This window comes from Lactuca sativa, chromosome 9 (assembly GCF_002870075.4).
Source record: "Lactuca sativa cultivar Salinas chromosome 9, Lsat_Salinas_v11, whole genome shotgun sequence".
NCBI lineage: Eukaryota > Viridiplantae > Streptophyta > Magnoliopsida > Asterales > Asteraceae > Lactuca > Lactuca sativa.
Window position 1 is genome coordinate 212,755,748 of NC_056631.2, and position 24,147 is coordinate 212,779,894.

Here is a 24,147-nt window from a genome sequence, read left to right on the forward strand (position 1 = left end):
AACTCTGGCGCGTACGCCCCGCATAAATCAAGGTACGCCCAGCGTACCTTGATTCCTCCACGACAACAACCATGCAGTACGCTAAGCGTACACTTAAGTACGCCCAGCGTACTTAAAGGACCATTTATGCTAAAAATATAATCATTAGGGTTTTAAGACTTGCCAAAATTTTGGATGTTACATATGAGAGTATAATAGTAATTTTATAATGAGTTTTGTTGTTGTAAGTACGTTGAAAACCTTTTGATTCTTTGTCCTCTAATGATACAAAAATCGTTAATGTTGGAAATATCTATTTCTTTACTTTTTCACACAATTACATTGGAATTTTAACGAGATTTCCATGCACGAGATTATAACCCTAATTAATAACTATTACAAACTAATTAATGGAAAAAATAATATTATCTTTTTTCATTTTGATTATTTTATAATAATTTTTTCATATTATTTTAATATAAATTTTCATTATAATTAATTTAACATGCTTATTCCCATTTTCAATTACGACTTTTATTACAGTATAAATTTGAGTATATCATTGAGACCGCCTAACTCTAGATAATAATATAAATTTGTCTCGATATGACATATATCACGAATGACTTATTTTCAGCTAGTCTTAAAAATTATTTGTCTCTATGATTTAGCATATGGAGTGTGTATTTTTTATAATATTATAAATTATGTTTTTCATAATATATAATACTCTGTATAAATACAAATTTCTATAATCGTGACCATCTTAGTTAGCAATAGTCTATTATTATGTTTTGCCTTTATATAATTACTTTTAGTTGTTTAGCCACATTTTTATCATAACTTTTAGTCGCAATCTCGATATAAATATGCATATATCATTGAGACTATGTTATTTAATTTATTAAATTATACCAATGTAATTTATTAAAATGACTTAAAAGCCCAACGAAGTTTCCAAACCATTCAAAAAACCCCAATCATGTTTTGTCTGTTCAAAAAAACTCAAAGAATTTAACTTTTTGTCTAAAAAGTCCAACAAAGTTTCAAACCGTTCAAAAAATCTCAATTTTGTTTTGTTTAAGTTCGTTGGGTTTTTTTGAACTGTCAAAACATGATTGGAGTTTTTTAAACGTTTTGGAAACTTCGTTGGTCTAGCAAGTCATTTTTCCGATACGGTAATAAGTCACGTCATCTGTTTCTCTTATTTGACTTTCAGGAAAGTGTAACTTAGTTGGACTTTTCAGAAAAAATGTTAAGTTTGTTGGGTTTTTTTGAACAGACAAAACATGATTGGGGTTTTTTGAACGGTTTGAAAACTTTGTTGGGCTTTTAAGTCATTTTCTCCTTTTTTATTTATATTGTTATAACAGATGTTAGTACTTATTCCGTTTATCAGATTGTTGAAAGATGAAGTTCTGTGGACGTTGAAATCCATCGAAATTTAATAAAATCTATGTTATTTTCCAGTAAACCTTACATACTAGATGACAAACGGACATTTTCTTTAATGGAATTTTTTTCATTCATGACTTCTCTTATCTCTATGAGTGAAGTATGTGAATCCACTTCATACTTATACACCTCAAAGTTGTTAATTAGTAGGGTATACAGAGTGTATTTTATCATTTTGATTGATGAGGTTAACCCCATTATTCGCTGACCCGTAAATGTGACCCATCTTGGTTCGCTTGGTCTCAAGATATCTCTTGTTGTGCTCTGTAATCAAAGTCAAAAGGGGAACTCTGCTTGTGACCTCCAAACCATAGCCTTTGAGCCCAATGCATTTAGCCGGATTGTTCGTCATTAGCTTCATCTTTCTAACACCAAGGTCTTTTAAAATCTGCATATGATTCAACACAAATCAAGATTACAAGCTGCGTTTCTTACATGGGAAATGGCCAGACAAAAGTGCATATCACATATTAGTATACAGTGTCATATAATATTATATTGTACTAGTGTACAATATAATATTATATGATACTACAAACAAATATTGTACTGTATAATATTATATGAACTTGTTCGTATAACATTATATATAATATTATATGAACTTGTTTGTATTTGTTTGTATAGTAGTAAAAACAAGTATTGTACAATATAGTACTATATGGTATAGTATGGTACTGTATAGTACAATACATAAGACTAGACAAGCTTTATAGGGCTATTTCCAACGTAGCGAGCCTACCTGTGCAGCAACGTCATATTCCCTTGAGTCAACAGGCAAGCCGAGGTCCTCATTGGCTTCCACAGTGTCACGCCCATCATCTTGAAGGTTATAAGCACGAAGTTTGTGGCCTAAACCGATGCCTCGACCCTCATGACCTCTGAGGTATACCACTACGCCCCTCCCAGCCTCTTCAATTTGTTGCATTGAAAGTGCGAGTTGGTTCCCACAATCACATCTAGCAGATCCGTATATATCTCCAGTCAAGCATTCCGAGTGTACCCTCACAAGTATATCATTCCCATCCCCGATTTCACCCTGTTTGTTTCAACAGACACACAATTTCTCATCATTTTATTCCCAACTTTCTATACTGTTTTGAGTTTTAGGCCATGTTTGTTATACATGAGACGACTGGAAAAACATGCATGATCCTATTGTACTACATTTGTTTTGCATTGGGCTATAGTGATGCCAATGGGACAAAAAATGCCTCATTGTAAAACATGGGAAATCGCTTTTGATTAATCTTGTGTGTAAATGACATGAATGTAGCTCACCTTGACCATAGCGACATGTTCCATCCCATTTAAGATCGACTTATAACAGTAAGCAACAAACGACCCCCATGTAGTAGGTATACGTGCAGCAGAAACTTGTTCTACTAAATGATCGGTTTTCCTCCTATACCTGCCAACTTAAATCAAATGTCAAAAAAACCACAGTCATACATTCCCATATTGGTCAAAATTAACGACATCACCCACCTGATAAGATCAGCAATAGAAATGATTTTCATGTTCTCCTTTTCGACAAATTTCCTAAGTTTTGGTAATCTAGCCATCGAGCCATCATCATCTACCACCTCACATATGACTGCTACAGGGTCGAACCCAGCTAACATGGCTAGGTCAACCGAAGCTTCGGTGTGACCAGCTCTTTTCAAAACACCTCCTTCTCTGTATCTTAATGGAAATATATGGCCTGGGCGATTAAAGTCCTCGGGCTTTGACTCTTTTGAAGCTAGAGCTTTTACTGTTGTTGCCCTATCATGAGCCGACACCCCTGTGGTTGTTCCATGTTTTGCATCCTATAAATTTTTATACTAGAAAACTATCAGAAAAACATAATCGACAAATATTTTCCTTTTTCAGGTAAGGATAAATGCAAGAAATATCCAAATACTTTCATTTATGTGTATATTATAAGAGCATCCCATTTTCCCTTATTTCTATGGTTTTTCCTTATTATGGTATGATACTTTGAAAAATCTATAATTAGGTAGATTTTTCAAGTGTGTTGCTATAATTAGGTTGATTCTTTTTCAAGATGAACCATTTAATAAGATTACGTACCACTGAAACTGTGAATGCTGTGCGATTCTTGTCTTCATTATGTTTTACCATTAAAGGAAGTTGTAATCTTTCAAGATCTTCTCCTTTCATGGTTACACAAACAATCCCAGTTCCATGCTTAACAAAGAAAGCCATAGCCTCAGGTGTAACACTTGATGCTGCCATTACTAGATCCCCCTCATTTTCTCTGTCCTCATCGTCTACAACCATCACCATCTGTGGTATAAACCAAAGGGTTAAATGCAATAAATAACAACATACTATCAAAAAACCTTCTTATATATTACAACTAATAATTTCATTTCTTACATTGTAATTTAGAAAATCTTCTCAGTTATAGCAGTATCATTGAATACAAAGCAAGTTTCACTGCTATATAACCGAGTAGATTTAACAAATTAAGTACGATGTCATAATGAGGAAAAAACTGGAAGGTACAACGCTATATCGGATTTTTAAAGGTGTAGTGTCCTAATAAGAAAAAAAAATGATGTGTTTTTAGGGCATGATATATAGTATCAGCTTGCTTAGAGATTCTAAGAATTACCCTTTTGTAGAAAGAATAACCCAATGTTGAACTACTCATTTAGTTTTATCACATAGTAAAATCACGAGGGAAAAGAAAAAGAAAGTTTAAAACAACCTTTCCTTGGCGAATATCTTCAATGGCATCTGAAATGGATGAGAAGCCAGGTGTGGGGAGATCCAAGTCATATTCATCAGCACCAAGAGGGAAAGAATTCATGGTGACAATGGAATCTGCTGTTAGTATTTCGATCCCAGATGACACACTTACAGCAGTTTTCCACAAATCTACAGGCAAGAATGAAGCTTTGGACCTGCCACCAGATTTACTTATGGAGCACAACTTTGTACCAAGAAACGCCTCTGAAACATGCATGAGATTTCGAGAGTGAAGACCATTGATTGAGCTGAAGTTTGTGCTCATGCTGCATTAAAAAAAAATAAAAAAAAAATAAAAAAAAAAAAAAAAAAAAAGTTATAATCAATTAGTATACTTCCAACAAAGATCTATAGCCAATTAAGAAAGCTCTAATTCTAAATTTAAAACATGAATAAAAAAAAATCAGTATGTTGGATTTCATCCATGAAACCAATCCATGGAATCGTAAACTTGTTTAGTAGCCAGCTAAAAAATAAACACGAAAACATCCCTGTGATTGGGAGCTCAAAGAAGTCACAAAGTAATGGCAAAGAATCCAAATCGTGAAGCCCAAAAGCATTATGAAAAAGGAGATCATTATGAACTAAAGAGACAATGGCCCTATTTTTCTGAATAGAAAAGCGCATTTATGAAAACAAACTGAAGGAAATAATTAACAAGATACATAGAAGAAGGTTTACTTGGAACATAGTAATGGTGAGGAAGACGCAGTCAAGCTAATGGAAGCCATTTATCTGAAACTGTGTCGTTGTATCTTAAATTTAGACTCGGAAAGGGATTTTGTTTGATTTGAGTTGAAAGATAACCAGATTACTGACATTTATATACAGGGAAAATAGCCTTCTTTTTTTAAGAGTGTATTTCCATGCAACCAATAATCTGCCTGCTTCATGCCTTCGTCAGACAAAATTACATACATGGTCCACGTTATTTAAAAAATCACAACTTTAGTCCAAGTTGCCAGTTCATTATGAGGTAAACCTTATAGTTTTATAATTTTATTTCGGTTTTGTTCTCTAACCCATTTCAACATGATAAGAAAAATGAGTAAAGACACAGCGAGACTGAATCCGAAAAAACAAGTGATAAGAGCATATGAATACGACAAAAGCTCCAATATGACAAAACTAAATAACAGAATCGGTAATCCAAAATGAAATCTGGTTCTTGAAAAAGTAGCTTTAGAGTATAATAGTGTGAAGAAATTAAAGAAGACCCCTGAAAGTAGGGGAGTTTTGCTAAATGGTGAAAAAAGGTGCTGCTAAACGAATAAGAATGGTGAGTTTACCACCTGCAATGATTCAATAAGTAAATATATGCGCAAGAATTTATCCTCTTCAAATTTCTCAAGAAAAAAAAAACAGAGTAATTATTATGTTTTAACATTCGAAGTGCGATAAGGCTTATACTATATCAGATATGTCACAATCACATGTTAAAATCTCAAATTTTAGTTCCAAGAAAGTAAAACATTACATGTAATTTGAATGCCTGATCATTTTTTTTTCTTAAAATAAGGTACTGGACATTCTTAGTTATGTTATTTTTTTCATTGGATGTACCAGCTAGTGAAGATGACAATGCTTTCAATGTCTTAAAATACAGTTTTTGGATCAAAAGTATATGTAATAACAGCTGATAATTTACAAACTTTTTGATAATTTGAATCTAATAACAACATTCATAAGAACATAAAATGGCAAGAATAGTGCATCCGTAAAGTTGCATGGAAGATGGTCTGAATTTGAAGGAAGCAAGTTGAAGTGTGGAATTGGTGTGGGGCTTTTAATCATTTAGAAGATTTTAGAAGATTTATTGATACGTCGACCGTCGTGGTTAATTAAATAAATGTCTACGTGTTATATATATATATATATATATATATATATATATATATATATATATATATATATATATATATATATATATATATATTATATGGAAAATAAAGAATTAGGACAACACATGTTAGAACCAATAAAAGAATGACAACACATCACTTTGGAATAACTACATAAATAACTTCCATAGTACATTGCTTATGAATAAAGATATGGACACGTGTCACTTGATCATTGGTTCCAGCATATGTTGCCCTAATTAATCATTTTCCATTGAACCTAAACCTATATATATATATATATATATATATATATATATATATATATATATATATATATATATATATATATATATATATATATATATATATATATATATATATATATCTTTTAAAAGAAATTTTACTATTTCTAAAAATAGATTGAATATAATAATATTATTTTTGTTAAGACGTCCAAACTATTAAGCTGAAAATACAATTAACCACTAATAAAATAATATTAAATTTAAAATGTCCAAATAACTAATCATAAAATACAATTAATCAATGCATATACAATGTTATCTTCCAATTAGAACTTATCTCTTCCTGCTGGTTGACCCAGCCCTTTTAAATCCCTAGAAATTTCGTTGATTTACATATCACATGTTTAATTTTGAAGTCCATTTTCTCGGCATCTATCTCTAGAATTTGGCCTCATCACTCTATATTTTGCGACTCAATACTTGGAGAAACCCAAAAAAAATTGCAGATTCTTCTTCCTCAACCTTACTCTCAATTCCCCAACACGAACCTTTTCTTCCCTTCATCTATCTCGACATCCCTATATATCGTCATTTTTTGTTCATGTAAATTGAATGTTTTATATGATGAATGGATAACCAATTAATTTCCAAATTAGATTGAATCATCTGATACATTCGGTTCTAGGGTTCTAGCTTCCTCTCATAATGCAATGCTCTCAAACGACATCACACTCAAAACCCTAGATCCATCGCTTCCCTCCTCTTTAAAGTAGATCCATGTTCTGCCTTCAACGACCCATAGATAGCCACACATAGACACATAAACGCCCTCTACCGACTAGCGTCCACATCTTTGAGTTTTAAGCTACAACTTCGGGGAAATTAAAGGCATGTTTATTTTTTTTAGTTTATTTTCAATATTTATTTAGTGGGACACTAATTTCTACTAATTGGTTAATGTTTGTGAATCAGGTAATCTAGCGTATGTGAAGACGTATCAAAATCTCAAGTTTTTTGTTTCATGGAGGCATATTCAACTGAGTATACCACTGAACAGATGTCACCACGCACCGCACCAGCAGGAATGCCCATAGACACATAGGCCCTTCATCAACGACCATCTTCGTCTTTTTTTTTTCTCGGTAACTGTCATTTTCTCTCTACCCTCTCCTCCATCTTAAGGTAATATTCAGAATTTTAGATGTTAGGGAGTTTTATGATTTGGTATTGTTTGATTTATGTTAAGTGGTATTAAGGGTTCAAATTTCCATCCCTAAATGCATGTTAACGTGATTTCCGTTAAGTTGGATTATAGGTTCAAATCTTATGGGCCAAAATTTGTTGATATCGAATCAGGTATGTCCCAATTTCATCATTTAGCTAATGATATTGTGTTTTAAAGAGTATAAACATGATTTCATTTTCTAATAACAGATTACATACATTATGTATTCAGTTGAGTTATCCATGTAATTTACTTATAAGTTCAAACCCTAAAAGCTTAAAAGTTCTATATACATCAGGTGATTTTCGTCTTTCCCCCCGTATGGACGATTATACCCTTGATGATAGTGTCCACCTTTTTGGAAAATACTGATGGATTCGGGTGATGATCAGAAATAAAAAAATTCAGTTTGTCTTAATTGGAAGTTACATGCTGTTTTTGGTCCTTGGTACAGGTCAAATAATTGTTTGCTTATGGTGCAAACACGATATGGTAAAGTTAACGGTCATTTGGTTGTGTGCAATATTCAAAAATTTTGATTCAGATTCATTATAATAGGGAATTGAAATTATAAATTTGTTTCTCCTTTGATTTGGATGAATTTTCCTTTGATGTTGGGTCATTATTTACTGATGATGTTAATGGATCTTGGTGATACTAAACATTATATGGTGAGTAATGAGAAAATATAAAATGCCAAATGAAATTTGGGTACAAAGAGAGTTTGCTTTATGGTGGTGAAGATTTCAGATGGTATCTTTCATAACATTGCTTGGTTGATATTTCCCGTGCTAATCTCAAACATAGTTGCTATGAAAAGGTATTTTATCAGTTATTCTTGTTGCAATTAACAGGTTTGAGGAGTTGTCCATAAGTATCTGTTTATTTTTGTGATGTCTAGAGGACCCCACTGCTAATTTTATATATACTAAATTATTAAATTTTAATACTTTGAAAGTTAAGGGTTAAATGCAAGAAATAGCAGCTAACTTTCATTTATTTGTTATGATAACATCCTACTTTCGTTTATTCTTATTCCATTTATTATTTACCTTGATTATTTTTATGTTTTGTTGTTAAAGTAAATGCAGATGCCTACTAATTATGTGTTATTGGAGAACTCTTCTACATCAAGTCCCGAAGCTTAAACGGACATGCTGATGTCGATGCCCGCGTAAGGCCTTGATCAAGCTCGTTCAGGAACTTCTATTTTTGAAGTTTTGTTTGTTAACTTTTCTTATGTTGGGCTTGCTTTCCAAACTAAGTGTATGCAAAATATGTAGTTGTTAATGACCAATGCTAATCATTTTCCAAATTAAGTGGATCAAATAATGAATTTGTAAGTTTATTTGGTAACTTTACTTAATTATTACCTAGGTACCCGTTAATGTCAAATTAACTAGAAACAAATAATGTAATTTTTTTAGTAATAAACAAGACTTTTTTTTCTTTTTATAAAATAAAATAAAATAAAGTAAAACTTATAAATTTGATAGAATAAAGTACTTTTTTCTTATACAAAATCTACTAATAAAAATGTAAGTTAGTATTTTAAAGGGCAATAACCATATATTTATAAAAATAAATATTTTTTAAAATGTTTTTCCACTTCAATATTTGAAATATATTTTGGGAATTATACATGAAATGTTTTTTTTTTTGTTTTTTTGTTTTTGATATATGAATTTTGGTAGTCCGTTTTCAATTGTAAATCATAATCTTCTTAATATTTCTCTTTATTAATCGTGATTAGGATATTTATCATTTAAATTTTAACGTCTTAAAGAATATATCTTTTACTTTATTTGTTGTCATCGAACAATATTTTACAAATATATTCTTCCAATTTTTTTTGGTAAACAACTTGCATTTATTTCTAACAAAATATAATAACATATTTGTATTTTTAACCAAGAACAAGACCGTACTTGTGTTTTGAAAGTAATGTAGTTAATTACTTCTATTTTTCCCTAAAATTATAATTGTTTTTGTCTACACTTAAAACAACAACATTCTATTCCTAATGAGTCGAAATAGTTCAAGGGAAAAAAGTATCCATTGCATTATAAGTTTCATCTTATAAATTCTACTTTATGGCCTATCAATTTGGATGTACTTAGGGGGTGTTTGGATTAGCTTATTAGTTTATTGCTTATTAGCTTATTTGTGGTGGGAATAAGCAATAAGCAATAAGCAAGGGGAGAGATGCTTATTAAAATTAGCTTATTTAGCTTAATCCTAACACAATAAGCTGATTTTTTAAGGATTTTATCCAAACACTTAAACTTACCTTATTGTGGTGGGAATAAGCAATAAGCAATAAACACCTTGTTTTTCCATATCCAAACACCCCCTTAGTCTGCTATGTTTGTAGATTGATGGTGATATCTTTATAAAGATGATTATAAGGAAGCCGCCATCTTCAACTGCATCTTTGTTAAACATCATTTAATGTTTATTTGAACCTGGTTATGCATATGTTTTACAATCATTTAATGTTTTTTTTTGGATTTTTTTATATATTTCAACCATTTTATTGTATGATGTATCAGTTTTTGTATCTTATTTAGGATTTCATTGAACACCTAGATTGCATAGTCGGTATTACTACCCCTCTTGAAATTTTCTTATTTGAGAATTTCATTTCAATTTTCTTGATTGTTTTAGTGCAAACTTTCTGTTACAACATTGTTCTTAAAAAAATCTATTCAATTATAAAATATTGTTGTAAATAAAATGAAAGTATGAATAAAATAAAATCATGGTGACCGGATCATTGTGGTTATTTGTAGTCTTTTGTTTTTTTTGGTGTTGTATAGGGACAAAAAGAAGGCAAAAACAAATAAATAGTGTATATTATGGATACATAATTCAAATGCAAAATAATAGTTAGCTTTTTCAAAATAAAAATTGTTATCAAGGAAGAACTCTAGAGAAAATATGGCATGCTTTAAAAAAACGAAATCTCACAAGGAAAGGAAACTAAACTAATTATTGTACGTTCTCAAAAACCCTAACTTTTTTTATAATGGGGTTGCAATTCGGGAAAACCAGCAACATATGAGAACAATGTGTCCCACCTTTGTGGAATGCAATCGAATTCCGATACCTTGCATGTTCTTTGGAAGATGACATGTTTCTGTATAGAAACCAAGGTTCTAAATAACCTAAGGTGTGACTTGGTGGCAATGTCAAGCTTCAAGCTTTTCCGAGCCTTGGCGAGCCACGTTGTTTGTAAGGCGTGACTTAAGGCGGCAATTTTGTATATAATTCATATTTTTATATGTATTTTCAACTATTAATTATTTTTATAAACATATATAAGTCAAGACGACATTATGGTAAAGCTTGACAGCACATACAAGTCTTAGAGCCATGATGAGCTTTTTAGATCATTGATAGAAACTAATCGTTGAAACAAATAAAATCGCAAAAGGAAACTATTTGGCGAAAGGAAACAATTCATTTCCGCAAAACCGACGGATAACAATATGTATATGTTGTGTGTTTCGTAAACTATAACATGTTTCGGAGTAGAGCTGATCGCCAAAGGAAACTAATCGTCGCCGCTGCTTTGCGTGGGTGTACGGCTAGTATATATATATATATATATATATATATATATATATATATATATATATATATTAGCCGCTTACCCGCACAAAGCGACGGGTGCGGATCAACAAAATGACATAAAAAAATTTGTTAAACAAAATGACGAACATTTAGAGATTTCTTATACCTGGGCTAGGATTAAACGTAAGACATTTTTGAGCTTATTCGATTTTAATAGAAAGAAAAACAAAGAAGGAGGTAGAGAGCATGAGAGAGAACCAAGGTTTTGCGGTCAATGGCAAGGCATTCATGATAGACAAATGCTAGATTAATGCACGTCTTCCAGTTTATATGAAATATTTTATAATGTGTACATCGTATTAGACCGATTCAAATGGATATTAAGAACACTTGGTCAAACTTTGACCCATTCAAAATCTTATCATCATCTTATTTGACTTTTTCATTATTATTAACAAATTCAGTATTTAGCGATTCAATTGGATATGAGGAACACTTGGTCAAAGTTTGACCCATTCAAAATCTTATCATCATCATCATCTTATTTGATTTTTTCATAAATGCTGACCGGATAAGATTTAGTATTTACCGATTCAATTGGATATGAGGAACACTTGGTGAAACTTTGACCCATTCAAAATCTTATCATCATCATCTTATTTGACTTTTTCATAAATGTTGATCGGATAAGATTTAGTATTTACCGATTCAATTGGATATGAGTAACACTTGGTCAAACTTTGACTCATTCAAAATCTTATCATCATCATCTTATTTGACTTTTTCATAAATGTTGACCGGATAAGATTTAGTATTTACCGATTCAATTGGATATGAGGAACACTTGGTCAAACTTTGACCCATTCAAAATCTTATCATCATCATCTTATTTGACTTTTTCATTATTATTGACAGATTCAGCATTTAGCAATTTAATTGGATATGAGGAACACTTGGTCAAAGTTTGACCCATTCAAAATCTTATCATCATCATCTTATTTGACTTTTTCATAAATGTTAACCGATTAAGATTTAGTATTTACCGATTCAATTGGATATGATGAACACTTGGTCAAACTTTGACCCATTCAAAATCTTATCATCGTCATCTTATTTAACTTTTTCATAAATGTTGACCGGATAAGATTTAGTATTTACCAATTCAATTGGATATGAGGAACACTTGGTCAAACTTTGACCCATTCAAAATCTTATCATCATCATCTTATTTGACTTTTTCATATTTAACCCATTCAATTTGAAGATAAGCTTAGAAGACCTATTCAAAATCTGTCTTTAACCAGATAAGATTTATTATTCTCCGATGCATAAAATTATTGTATATGATGTTTAAAAGCTTGTACCTCTTAAAATTCAACAAAATCTTGTAATTTTTTTTATCATCATCTTATTTGACTTTTTCATTATTATTGATAGATTCAATATTTAGCGATTCAATTGGATATGAGGAACACTTGGTCAAAGTTTGGCTCATTCAAAATCTTATCATCATCATCTTATTTCACTTTTCATAAATGTTGACCAGATAAGATTTAGTATTTACCAATTCAATCAGATATGAGGAACACTTGGTCAAACTTTGACCAATTCAAAATCTTATCATCATCATCTTATTTGACTTTTTTATAAATATTGACCGGATAAGATTTAGTATTTACCGATTCAATTGGATATGAGGAATACTTGGTCAAACTTTGATCCATTCAAAATCTTATCATCATCATCTTATTTGACTTTTTCATATTTAACCTATTCAATTTAAAGATAAGCTTAGAAGACATATTCAAAATCTATCTTTGACCGGATAAGATTTATTATTCTCCGATGCATAAAATTATTGTATATGATGCTTAAAAGCTTGTACCTCTTAAAATTCAGCAAAATCTTGTAAATGCTTTTTAAGGTGTGTGTGTGTGTGTGTGTGTGTGTGTGTATATATATATATATATATATAGAGAGAGAGAGAGAGAGAGTTTATGCGAAAATGCATATAATTTGCGAAAACGCAAAAACAAGAAAAACTTATGACATTGTGTCACCTCATTCTTATATTTTGGATAATAATTTATCCAAACTTTGAACTAAATCATGATAATCGATCATCTATGAGAAATTATTTCATATTAGAAAAGCATAATTTTTGACATTTTTATTATTAAACCATGAATTTAAAAATTGTTAAAGACGTAAAAAAAAATTGTTACAACCTTCTTCAAATCTATATTACCATAAACAATCTAATGTAAACTAATTATGTTTAATTTACTGTTAATAAAATTAACTTTATAGTACTTGTGCTTGATTTTTATAAGAGAAAATTAGTTTTCGCGTTTTCCCAAAATATTTATATTTTCGTATGAACCTACTTATATATATATATATATATATATATATATATATATATATATATATATATATATATATATGTGTGTGTGTGTGTGTGTGTGTGTGTGTGTGCAGGTTCATTTGAGACCATGCTAATTTTGTGTGATCGTGAGACCAAATCAAACAATAATTTTAAAATGCAAAATAAAAGGAAAAATCCAAAATTTCTTTTTTAAATTATTATTTTCGGAACTTTAATTATCTAAAAAAAATTAAAAAAATCATCGTTTTTTTTTTTTTTGAAAAATACGTGAAATATTCTAATAGAATATTACATTGTAAATATTCTAATGTGATTTTAAAATGTTAGAATATTATATTAGATTTCTTAGATATGTAGAATATTTTATTTATTCTACTAGAATATGTAAAAAAATGTTTTTTTATTATTTTTATATGTTTTGGTATTTTTTTTTTTTGGAAAATACAAATTCCGAAAATAATATTTTGTAAAAAAAAAACATTACGAAGATTTTCAATTACTTTGCATTATAAAAATGTTTTTTGTTATATATACCAAATGAATAGCTAGGATTACGTCTCACGGTCTCACAAAATTAGGCCGTCTCACGGTCTCACAAAATTAGGTCGTCTCACAAAACTAAACATGTTAAAATCCTGATTTATTTTGTCTTTTTGGTACGACAAGGGCAAAATTGTAATTTTTACAGTCTAATATTTTCATTCATACATTGATTCATAATGTAACACAAAAATTATATAAAATACAAAATTTAATAAAGTACATTCATAGTTTACTACACAAAATTCACAATTTAATATAATCATAATATCATTAATTCACTAACTTAAGAGAGTCAAACTCAAACTCTATCACCACCACCAACTACCACACGTCAGCACCAACCATTTATGTCAACATCGTGACCGTCATTCCTTTCAAACCAAATATGTATATAAAATCATGCATTGTCACCTAAAATACTATATTCACAGTTTAATAAACTTATTAATTCACTAATATAGAGTTTAATGTAACATTTATAAAAACTAATAGATTCTTACATATTTACTCCACAAAAAATACTCACATAAAAATTAATACAAATGTTTATATTTTAACATAAAATTCATAAAAATATCATAACTTAATACAATAGATTCACAGCTTATTACAGTTAATTCATAATTAATAAATAAAATTAACAGCTTAGTATATCAAATTCACAATTTAATACATAAAATATATACATTCACATCCATATTCTCATTCTAAAACTTACATTTATACCTTCAGATATGTGGGCTGGTGTTTCTTTCAAAATTTCATTTACATAATATTCACAATTTAAATTTTACATATTTTCTTCAAAATTAGAGAAAAGAAAATATATATATATATATATGTATAATGCTTCTTTCATCTCATATTTTCGAAGAAAACATAAAATTCATAAAAATCACTATTCTAATAAAAGAATAGTTTTGTTCTCCTTTTGACATGTGTCATCCTATTAGGCTTCCTAATTAATACATATTTTATCCTCATTTTCCTATGTGTCACCCTATTATGTCTCCTAATTAATGCATGCCACTTGTCAACTTATTGATTCTTCATTTCAAATTTTAAATTTCTCACTTTAATTACATTCAATTTTTAACATTAATAAAAATTAAAATAAAATTAATACAAATATAAATTGATATAACTTCACATATTTATTTAAATCAGTGACTATAATTTTGTGTAACTAAAAAATATCTTAATTAATAATTTATTTAAAATAATTGATTAATAATTTTGAGTTTTTACTATAAAAGTTTAATTAATTTTGTAACCGTGGTTCCCACGGGTTATAAACTAGTACATATATAAACAATAACAGCTTAATATACTCAATTCATATTTTAATATACTTAATTCACAATTTAATACACAAATTCCTAGTTTAATAAAATATATTTACAAGTGAAAAATTACATCTGATCATGTTTGGAGCCTTGGAGGTTCTATTAGATAGCAGTTCATACACTCATCACAACTCACAACTTAAAAAACCTAAATTCACATTATTTGAGAAAACACTAATATAATACAAACATGTTAAATTCACATTAAAACATTTACTAGTTAAAACTTATAAAAAAATCATTTAATCACAACTAAAACTTATAAAAAATATGCATTCACAGCTTAATTCTTACAAAAAATCATACATTAATAGCATAAAACTTCTTTTTAACTGAAACAATCATATATGTATAAAATACATGCATTATTAAATTTATAACTATAAAAAAAAACACTTATTCATAGCTTAAGAAACTAGTCTAGACATTTATTCACAATTTAATAAACTAGTTCAGAAACTTATTCATATTATTCAAAGTTTAAAAACATACCTTGTTTTCAGGGAGACATTTCATCAACCACCTTCAATGCATCTTATATCCAGATTTGAGATTGTTCCCTTGCTTCAGATCCATAAGCACTGATGGTAAGCAGCAACCATGGTGGTGCGACTTCAGTTGTGGTAGAGGTGGAGTCACATTGCCGGTGGGAGCATCAGATCTGTTGGTGGTGATTTCCATCAGATCTATTGTTTTGACGAAGCAAATCGAAGATGTTTACTTGTATTCCATCAAATTTGGACGTCGAAGATCTTGAGACTAACTAGATCTGGACTTCGGAGTAGAGTGTGACATTTTTTTGTTGTCCCAACGAAGCAAACTAACTGATGTTAAGTGGCGGTCGGTGGTGATAAGGTCGAATATCAAATATGACCAAATCGCACCAGATCTGATATGTTTTGCGTTTCACAGAGAGAAAGTGAAGATGAAACAACTTCTTGACTCCGGTTCTAAGACCAGGTGACGATTGACGGTGGATGTGGAGGTATATCATAAGATTTGTGTTTCTGTTGGTGGTAGGGTAACGACACGGAAGAGGAATCCGTGATGACAGTTATAGAGGAAGGTGGTGGTTATTACCGCTTGTCGGGGATCATAATCTAGAAGAGAAAATCGAAGATCTGAAGTTAAAATATATTGATTTAAAGACGAAAACCATCGATCTGAAGACGAAAATCATAGATCTAAAGAGGAAAATTGTAGATCTAAAGCTGAAATTGTAGATATGGAGCCAAGCGAAGCTTGTGGATCTAGTGGTGGTGGTTCGTCGGTGGTACGAAGCGGCATCAGTTCGTCGGTGGTAGGAAGCGGCGGCAGTCAAGGGTGGTAGCTGGTAGCTAACTGGTGGTAATGTTTATGTGTTCTTCAAGTTTGAGATGAGAGAGAAGATAATATGTGAGAGTGTATGTAGTGTGTAGATCTGATATAACAAAAGATGAAAGTGAGTTCTTTTGTTATACTTTAATAAAAATGGTTCTTAAGTTGTTCTTAACTGTCACATCCCCGAACCTGAGAAACGGCGGAAACGTCCGGGGGTTGGGTGACTTCAACTTGTAATATCATAACAGTGTATATAACTGAAACAAGAGAACATCGTCATCACACATACAATAATACAACAATTTACATCATTGTAATTGTTTATAAAAGTTACATCCTTAAAATATAAAGTGATCTTGATGTCCCCCTGCTCAACGATTTCCTAAAAATACAAGTTATTTTGAAAATGTCAACATATATAATGTTGGCGAGTTCAAAAGTATGTTGTAAGAAAAGTCGTGTATCGCTTTGTAAACACCAGAAAATCTGATATGCTCTGTAAAATGGTTTAAAAGTTTTGTATCAAATCTTGTGTAAAGCATGTGTGTTTCTGTTTTGAAAATGTATAAAAAGAGTATTCCAGAAAATCCTATATTTTATGTTGTAAGTAGAAGGTACTGTATAATTGTATGTTTTCCCAGAAAATTTGATATTTTCTGTTTATAAAGGTGTTGTGGTCTTAAAAACCCTAAGACCGAATACCAGTGTATGTATGTATGTTTTTGTATCATCAAAACTGTATATGTATTCCGTAAATTTTACAGTGGAGTTAATATCTATGTGGGTGGTTTATAACCATACTTGATAATGACTGATTCGCCTGTCATGACGTTTTTCAGGTGCCAACTTGTTTAAGGTATGGTTTGTCACCCTAGACTAACCTAGTCTAACTGTAGCGAACAGCTCAGGTGTGGGGTGTCAACCCCATATAGATCTATACACAAACTCTCGCTCTCCCTCCAGGAGACTCTGGTTATAACTACAGGCTTACGGTTATACACTAGATAGGTACGAATGAATAAAATGTCTCACAAGAGCCTTAACTAAATTTATGTGAATATTGTATTACACTATGTAACGTAGTAAATGATGTTTCCGTGTATGTTTTAAGTTTACAATGCCCAACAAGCATGTAAATGGACAACAAAGGCCCAATAAACATATAATGAATATTTCAGGCCCAATAAGCATGTAAATGGACCACAAATGCCCAATAAACATGTAATGTATATTCCAGACCCAATAAGCATGTAAATTGACCATAAAAGTCCAATAAACATGTAATGTATATTTCAGGCCCAATAAAAGTGAAAATGACGTATTTAGTCTATTTGTTATTACGTCGTTTATTTAAGCTCAATTGTTTACCAAAATGACATAAAAGGCCCACTTTTTGTAATAAAAACATTTTCGGTCCATAAAACTGAAAATTTACAATTAAGGCACATTTTTGGTAAAAATGAGACTTTAGGTCCCTTAAGACCAAAAGTTTACATTTAAGGGCTTATTTCAAATAAAATAACATTTTTAGCCCACTTTATTAGAAATAACATTTTGGCCCAATTTTATGAAATTTGACATTTTCGGCCCAAATGTATAGAAATTTACCTTTTCGGCCCAAGTTTAACAAAATTGACATTTTCAACCTATTTAACCGAAAATTTACATTTTTGGCTCAAATTTGTTTAACATGACAATTTAATCCACAAAAGTCAAAAGTTTACAAATTAATCCCATGAAACCGTGAAGGCCCAACTTTAAGCCTATTTTGTGAAAATTAACACTCCTGGCCCTTGTAAAACCATAAATGTCCTTAAGCCCCATTTTTTTATAAAATGACTCCTTTGGTCCTTGTAAAACCGTGAATGCCCTAAAGGCTTCCCCTTTTGTTTATTTGTCAAAAATGGCCCATAAATCAGTTTGGATTGTTTTCTAGTGTATCATAACAAGTTTTAAACTTTCCATTTTCATAGTAAGTTGCATGTAATGATTTAGTTTACAAATATCGCCAAGATTTGTTAGTAATTTCGAGTTACATAAGGTTTTAGAACGTAATCACAACATAGAACATGGAAAAACACACATATACATGCATAAACACATAGATCTAACACAAAGCAACTTGTATCCTCCCCCAAAAAAATAATATAAAACCGAAAATAAGGGGTATGAACTCACTTTGGATTGATGGATTCGGTTTTTGAAGAAGATTGGAGGAGGTTTCGGTCCTAGCAAGCTTCCTTGAAGAGATTTTTTGAGTTCTAGGAAGCTTTAAGAATCAGGAATCATAAAATGGAGTGATTAAGAGTAATAAGTTTAACATAAACATGAAGTTAATCTTCTTAAGTGGAAGTAGCTTATCAAAATGAATGGATTTTGATGGATTATCCTTGGTCTCAGCACAAGCACCCACGATTTTTATTAGAGGAAAATGACAGGTTTCTTAAGAGTTAGATAGGATTTTTGTGTTTGAAAAATGAGTGAAGTGAGGTTGGTTAGGGTTCTCTTGGCCTAAGGTAAGAAGAAGAGAGAGATGAGACAAGATGTGGCATGGAAACATGAGATTGCATAGATAAATGTTGTGTTTTGTGCATGGATATACATTATGTAATATTGAGGTCTCACTAATTCAAATAATCCATGTTTCTTTTCCTTTTTTTTTATAAAACCTGAGAATTAGAGATGGGAGGGAAAAGAAATTTGAATGTTGGGTTAGAATGGAACAACAATCGAAAATATATGGCCTAATAAGTAAGTTGTCGGCCCATTGGGCCCACTTGTGTGTTTACGGCCCAATATAAAAAAAAGAAATGGGTTTTTCGGCCCATTCAGGTTTAAGGAAGTTATTTACGGCCCAATAAGGCCCATGAAGCAAAGTGAGACATTTTAGGTCCAATAAGGCCCATAAAAAGTCTTATGGCCCAAAATGTTATAGTTTAATGAATGTGGGTCTATTTAGGCCCCAAATGAGGATTCTTACCCCAAAATAATCAATTGAGAGTTTATTGGCCCATTAGGCCCAATAAATGATTCCTGGCCCAATAATAGGTTTGAACCGGGAAGTTAGGGTTACAACCCAAAGTCGAGTTAATGTAGTATATTGAATTAGGTTTAGGGATTTACAAGTGAGTTTTGATTCGAGTAGTTGTTTTTGAATTGAATAACATGAATAGCTTCAAGATTCGTCAAAAGTTGATCATACACAGATAGAATTTCCTAGCCAAAAACGCTAGTTGTAACATCAACCTTTAGTGGGTCTCATTTGATCTTTTCTCTCTCTCTTCCGCTCTAACCCTCCAGCGTACCAGAGCGACAGGCCTATTATAATCATAAATGAATATATAGCGTCGCCAATTCCTTTCTCCACCGCCACCACAACCGCCAACGAAATGACCATTACCACCACCTCTAACACTAGTCGACCCCACAATTGATACCCCTGTCACTTATACCACCTCTATCTTTATCACCACTACCTCCTCTGTCACCAACTTTCGTAATCATAGAGGATTACTCAATTTGTGAACAGACATATATATATGATCATTTATGATTAAGCATATACATATAAACATATATAATCATATACGAATATACCTCTCTGGCATATAATCATTTATGATTAGGCATACTTCGTTGTTGTCGGTACGCTGAAACGTTAGTGCGGCAAATAAGAAATATGTGGTTGGAGTTGAATCTCAAGATCTCTACTTTTTTTATCTCAAATGAACCGTCCCTATATATATATATATATATATATATATATATATATATATATATATATATATATATACACACACACACACACACACACACATATATATATATATATATATATATATATATATATATATATATATATATACATATATTAAAAATCAATAGAAAATGCATAAACCTCAAAAACAAAACCCTAAAACCCCTAAAAATATATAAAAAAATACCTTGAGATAGCTAATCTTTTTTTACTTTATAAAATTAAAAATCACAAAAAAATTAATTTTTATAAAAAAAATTCATTTTTTTCAGCGAATGTGACTCAAAACCTGCGATTTTTAGCCCTTTAAAGTAAAAAAAAATTAGATTAGATATCTTAAACTATTTTTTTCTTATATATATATATATATATATATATATATATATATATATATATATATATATATATATATATATATATATATATATATATATATATATATATATATATATATATATATATATATATATAAGGAATGGTTCAAATGACAATCCCTAAATGTTAAGAACCCTAAGAACTACTTTTTAAAATGTTTTCATTAAAGACATTTTGGACAAATCAGACTCTAATATTATATTAAGCATATTTTTTTATTATCAAGTTTACAACTAATTGCCACTTGTTGTCAGACCGCTGCCAGACCACCATTGATCCGTCGTCGGACTAACACAAAATTCAATGACATTTTTCTGGTCGTATTCACAATTTAATAAAAAAAAACATTGTAGTTCACATTTTTTTTGTTAATAAATTTTAACACATACAATTTCATTTTTGAAATATATATATATATATATATATATATATATATATATATATATATATAATCATGGATTCACAGTTTAAATATTATATTCACAGTTTAATAAATCAATTAATTCACTAAGTCTGAGTTTAATGCAAAATAATTATAAATTTTAATACATTCTTACATATTTATACAACATAAAAATGAATGTATTCACAAGAAATTAATACAAACATTCATACATAAATCATTTATATTTTAACACAAAAATCATTAAAAATTTTAACACAAAAATCATTAAAACAGAGGTTAACAAAAGTTAAAATTGAGATTAACAAAAGCTAAACAACAAATGAAAAATTAAAATAATATTCAGAACTTAAAAGACTAGTTCAGATACTAAGGCACAACTTAAAAATACTAGTTTAGCCACTAAGTCTCAACTTAAGAATACTTGTGTTACATCCATTCACAGCTTCATAGATTACACTCATTTACAACTTAAAATATACAATCATTTCATTGAAGCTATTAAATACCTTCTATGCACATTGTTTCTAGTTATTTTATCTATACACTTTTCTACCAAATAACCGATCATAGAAGATAACACATGGTAAGCATTTATCAAATACATTATGTGCATAACACACGTCAAATCTATAAGCACACCACATAAGATCTAACATGATTATACATCAAACACCTTGAGTAGAGGTCAATGGTGGTAACGTTCGTCAACAATAGCAGCGGTCAAAAATGGTGGTAGCGGTGTGATGTCGTTAGTAGAAGGTAACAAAATCCGTTGTGAAATAGAACAAAATTCTTAGATACATATTAGATTTGAACAAATCCGGTATGAGAGAGGGCAGTGATGGTCATCGATGGTGGTTTACGGCAGATCTGGAGGAGATGAGCATCAAAGATAGTTTGGGCTTCAAATTTCATGAAAAATAATGGCGTAGAACTATATTTGGATGTGTAGATATTAGATCTAAAAGAGAGTATTGTCGATCTATTACCAGAAAAGTAGAGTTTGTGGTGTTTTCTTTTATTCTAAAAAATAATAGTGGTTGGTAGCAGGCGGCAATCAGGGCGACGATGGTAGAAAAAGGTGGCAGTTAGGTGATAATGGCATCTTTGAAGGCAGATGTTATAGATCTAAAGGCGCGGGTTGTAGATCTGACCATATGTAGACTAGGAACACCATCAGAGACAAGGAAAACCCACAAGAATCATTCAGATCTAAACAGATTTGAGCAAAAAAACACAAAAGAAAGTGGTCGGAATCACGTCACTAGAGAGGATAGTCGGACGAGGTGGTCCGCCGCAGGTATGAGACAAAGTCAGGGGAGGATAACAAAGTTGATGTCGTCATTGGAGGTAATGTCCTCGGAGTTGATACGGACCTCGTCGGTTGTCTGTGGTGGCGCTTATTGTTATAAATCTGATATTTGGAGGTGGAGGATGACGATGTTAGCAATGCATCTAGTGGTTCTTTGGTGGTTCGATACAATAGATCTAGAGTAAAAATGAAAGATCTAGTAGACAGCGACGGTATGCACTTGGATTCCAGAGAGGTGGTGGTGAGGAAAACATCAGCAGCAACGGCAGCTGGAGGCTCCTGTCACCGATGATATAAGAAAGGAGAGGATGGAGGGGTTGATTTTTTTATAACTATGAAGAAATGAAACAGATCTTGCTTTTAGATCTAGTTTGCAACATCTGATAAATTGTTTGTGAAACTAGGCTATGATGTGTTGTTATTAACAATAATGTCATTCTTTTTTTAATAATTGGCAGATGAAAATGCCCTTTTTAATATTTATAAACATGTATTTGATAATTGACAAATATACTCATAATTATAAAGCTAAAACTAAAAGTTTTAAGGCATCAACAAACTTTTTATCTATAATAAATTTATGTACCAAATTTCACATGTGTATGTATATATGCATATATAAGAGAATTCCAAAAAAAAATTGAAAAAAAATTATATGTATGTACATATGCCCATGTATTTTAAAAATGTGCATATGCATAAAAAAATATATGAATATGCATTAAAAATGGATTTTTTTTTTAGAATAATTCGTTTTTAAGTATTATTTTCGATTATCTAAAAAAATTAAATTATTTTTTTAATCAGCAATCATACGATGATTATATAAAAACCGTCGAGAGTATATCATCATATCATAATATCATAGTACAAATCCCAAAATCACATGAATACGGAAAAAAATGGGCGATCAAGCCGGACCCTTCCCTTTTAAACTGGAAGTATCTGAAACATAAACTGAAAATTGTAAGCACAATGCTTAGTGAGCTCCCCCAAAATACCTCATATTATACATAAATTCAGTCAAACATATATGAGTATATTTGAACCCCTTCGGTCTCTTTCAACCGGTATTGGGTCTATTTCAACCCCTTCGGTCTCTTTCAACCGGTAGTGGGTATATTCCAACCCATTTGGTCTCTTTCAATAGGTATTGGGTATGTTTCAACCCCTTCGGTCTCTTTTAATCGGTACCAGGTCTATTTCACCCCATACACCTAGCATGCATACATATCAGTACAAGTCATAGAGACATCAATCATATACAAACATAACATGTAATTGTCACGAAGTCAATTACCACCCTAAAAAAATAATCTAGTGGCTCGTCCTTGGTGCCTTCGAATCATGAGTACATCATAGTAAACTCACCTCTCGATCGATAATCAACTAGTGTTGCTCGCACGGTTAGCTATAATGGTGCTACTCCACACCTAGATAATCATGCAAGGCAAATCTTAGGTTTACCCCTTCAAAACCAACTGCGATAAAAAAGTCAACGTCTAGGGTCAAAGTCAACTTTCCCCTCAAATCACCCTCACGTCGTGACCACTAAGGCTCATGCCGTGAGAATGGACTCGACCTGTTTCTAATCAGTGAGTCGACTCAGTTTCAT

The 24,147-nt window shown here is 30.9% G+C and overlaps 1 protein-coding gene across 1 annotated transcript; it reads right to left on the reverse strand.

Moving 5' to 3' along the window:
• Positions 1 to 1,407: 1,407 nt before the first annotated feature.
• On the reverse strand, positions 1,408 to 4,975 carry LOC111899090 (bifunctional riboflavin biosynthesis protein RIBA 1, chloroplastic-like). The gene is made up of 7 exons (XM_023894973.3): positions 4,876 to 4,975; positions 4,154 to 4,460; positions 3,511 to 3,726; positions 2,923 to 3,245; positions 2,716 to 2,845; positions 2,177 to 2,473; positions 1,408 to 1,822 (listed from the first exon to the last, which is right to left on the reverse strand). Exons 1-7 carry the CDS (start codon positions 4,923 to 4,925, stop codon positions 1,574 to 1,576), a joined length of 1,572 nt encoding a protein of 523 aa, XP_023750741.2. The 5' UTR covers positions 4,926 to 4,975; the 3' UTR covers positions 1,408 to 1,573.
• Positions 4,976 to 24,147: the final 19,172 nt, after the last annotated feature.

Bases quoted from the DNA above. Each gene is read 5' to 3' on its own strand.
- LOC111899090 (XM_023894973.3), bottom strand. From the start codon at position 4,925: ATGGCTTCCATTAGCTTGACTGCGTCTTCCTCACCATTACTATGTTCC. The intron at 2,474-2,715 runs GTGAGCTACATT...TGAAACAAACAG, and splicing joins AACATGTCGCTATGGTCAAG to GGTGAAATCGGGGATGGGAA. The intron at 1,823-2,176 runs GTAGGCTCGCTA...AATCATATGCAG, and splicing joins AATATGACGTTGCTGCACAG to ATTTTAAAAGACCTTGGTGT.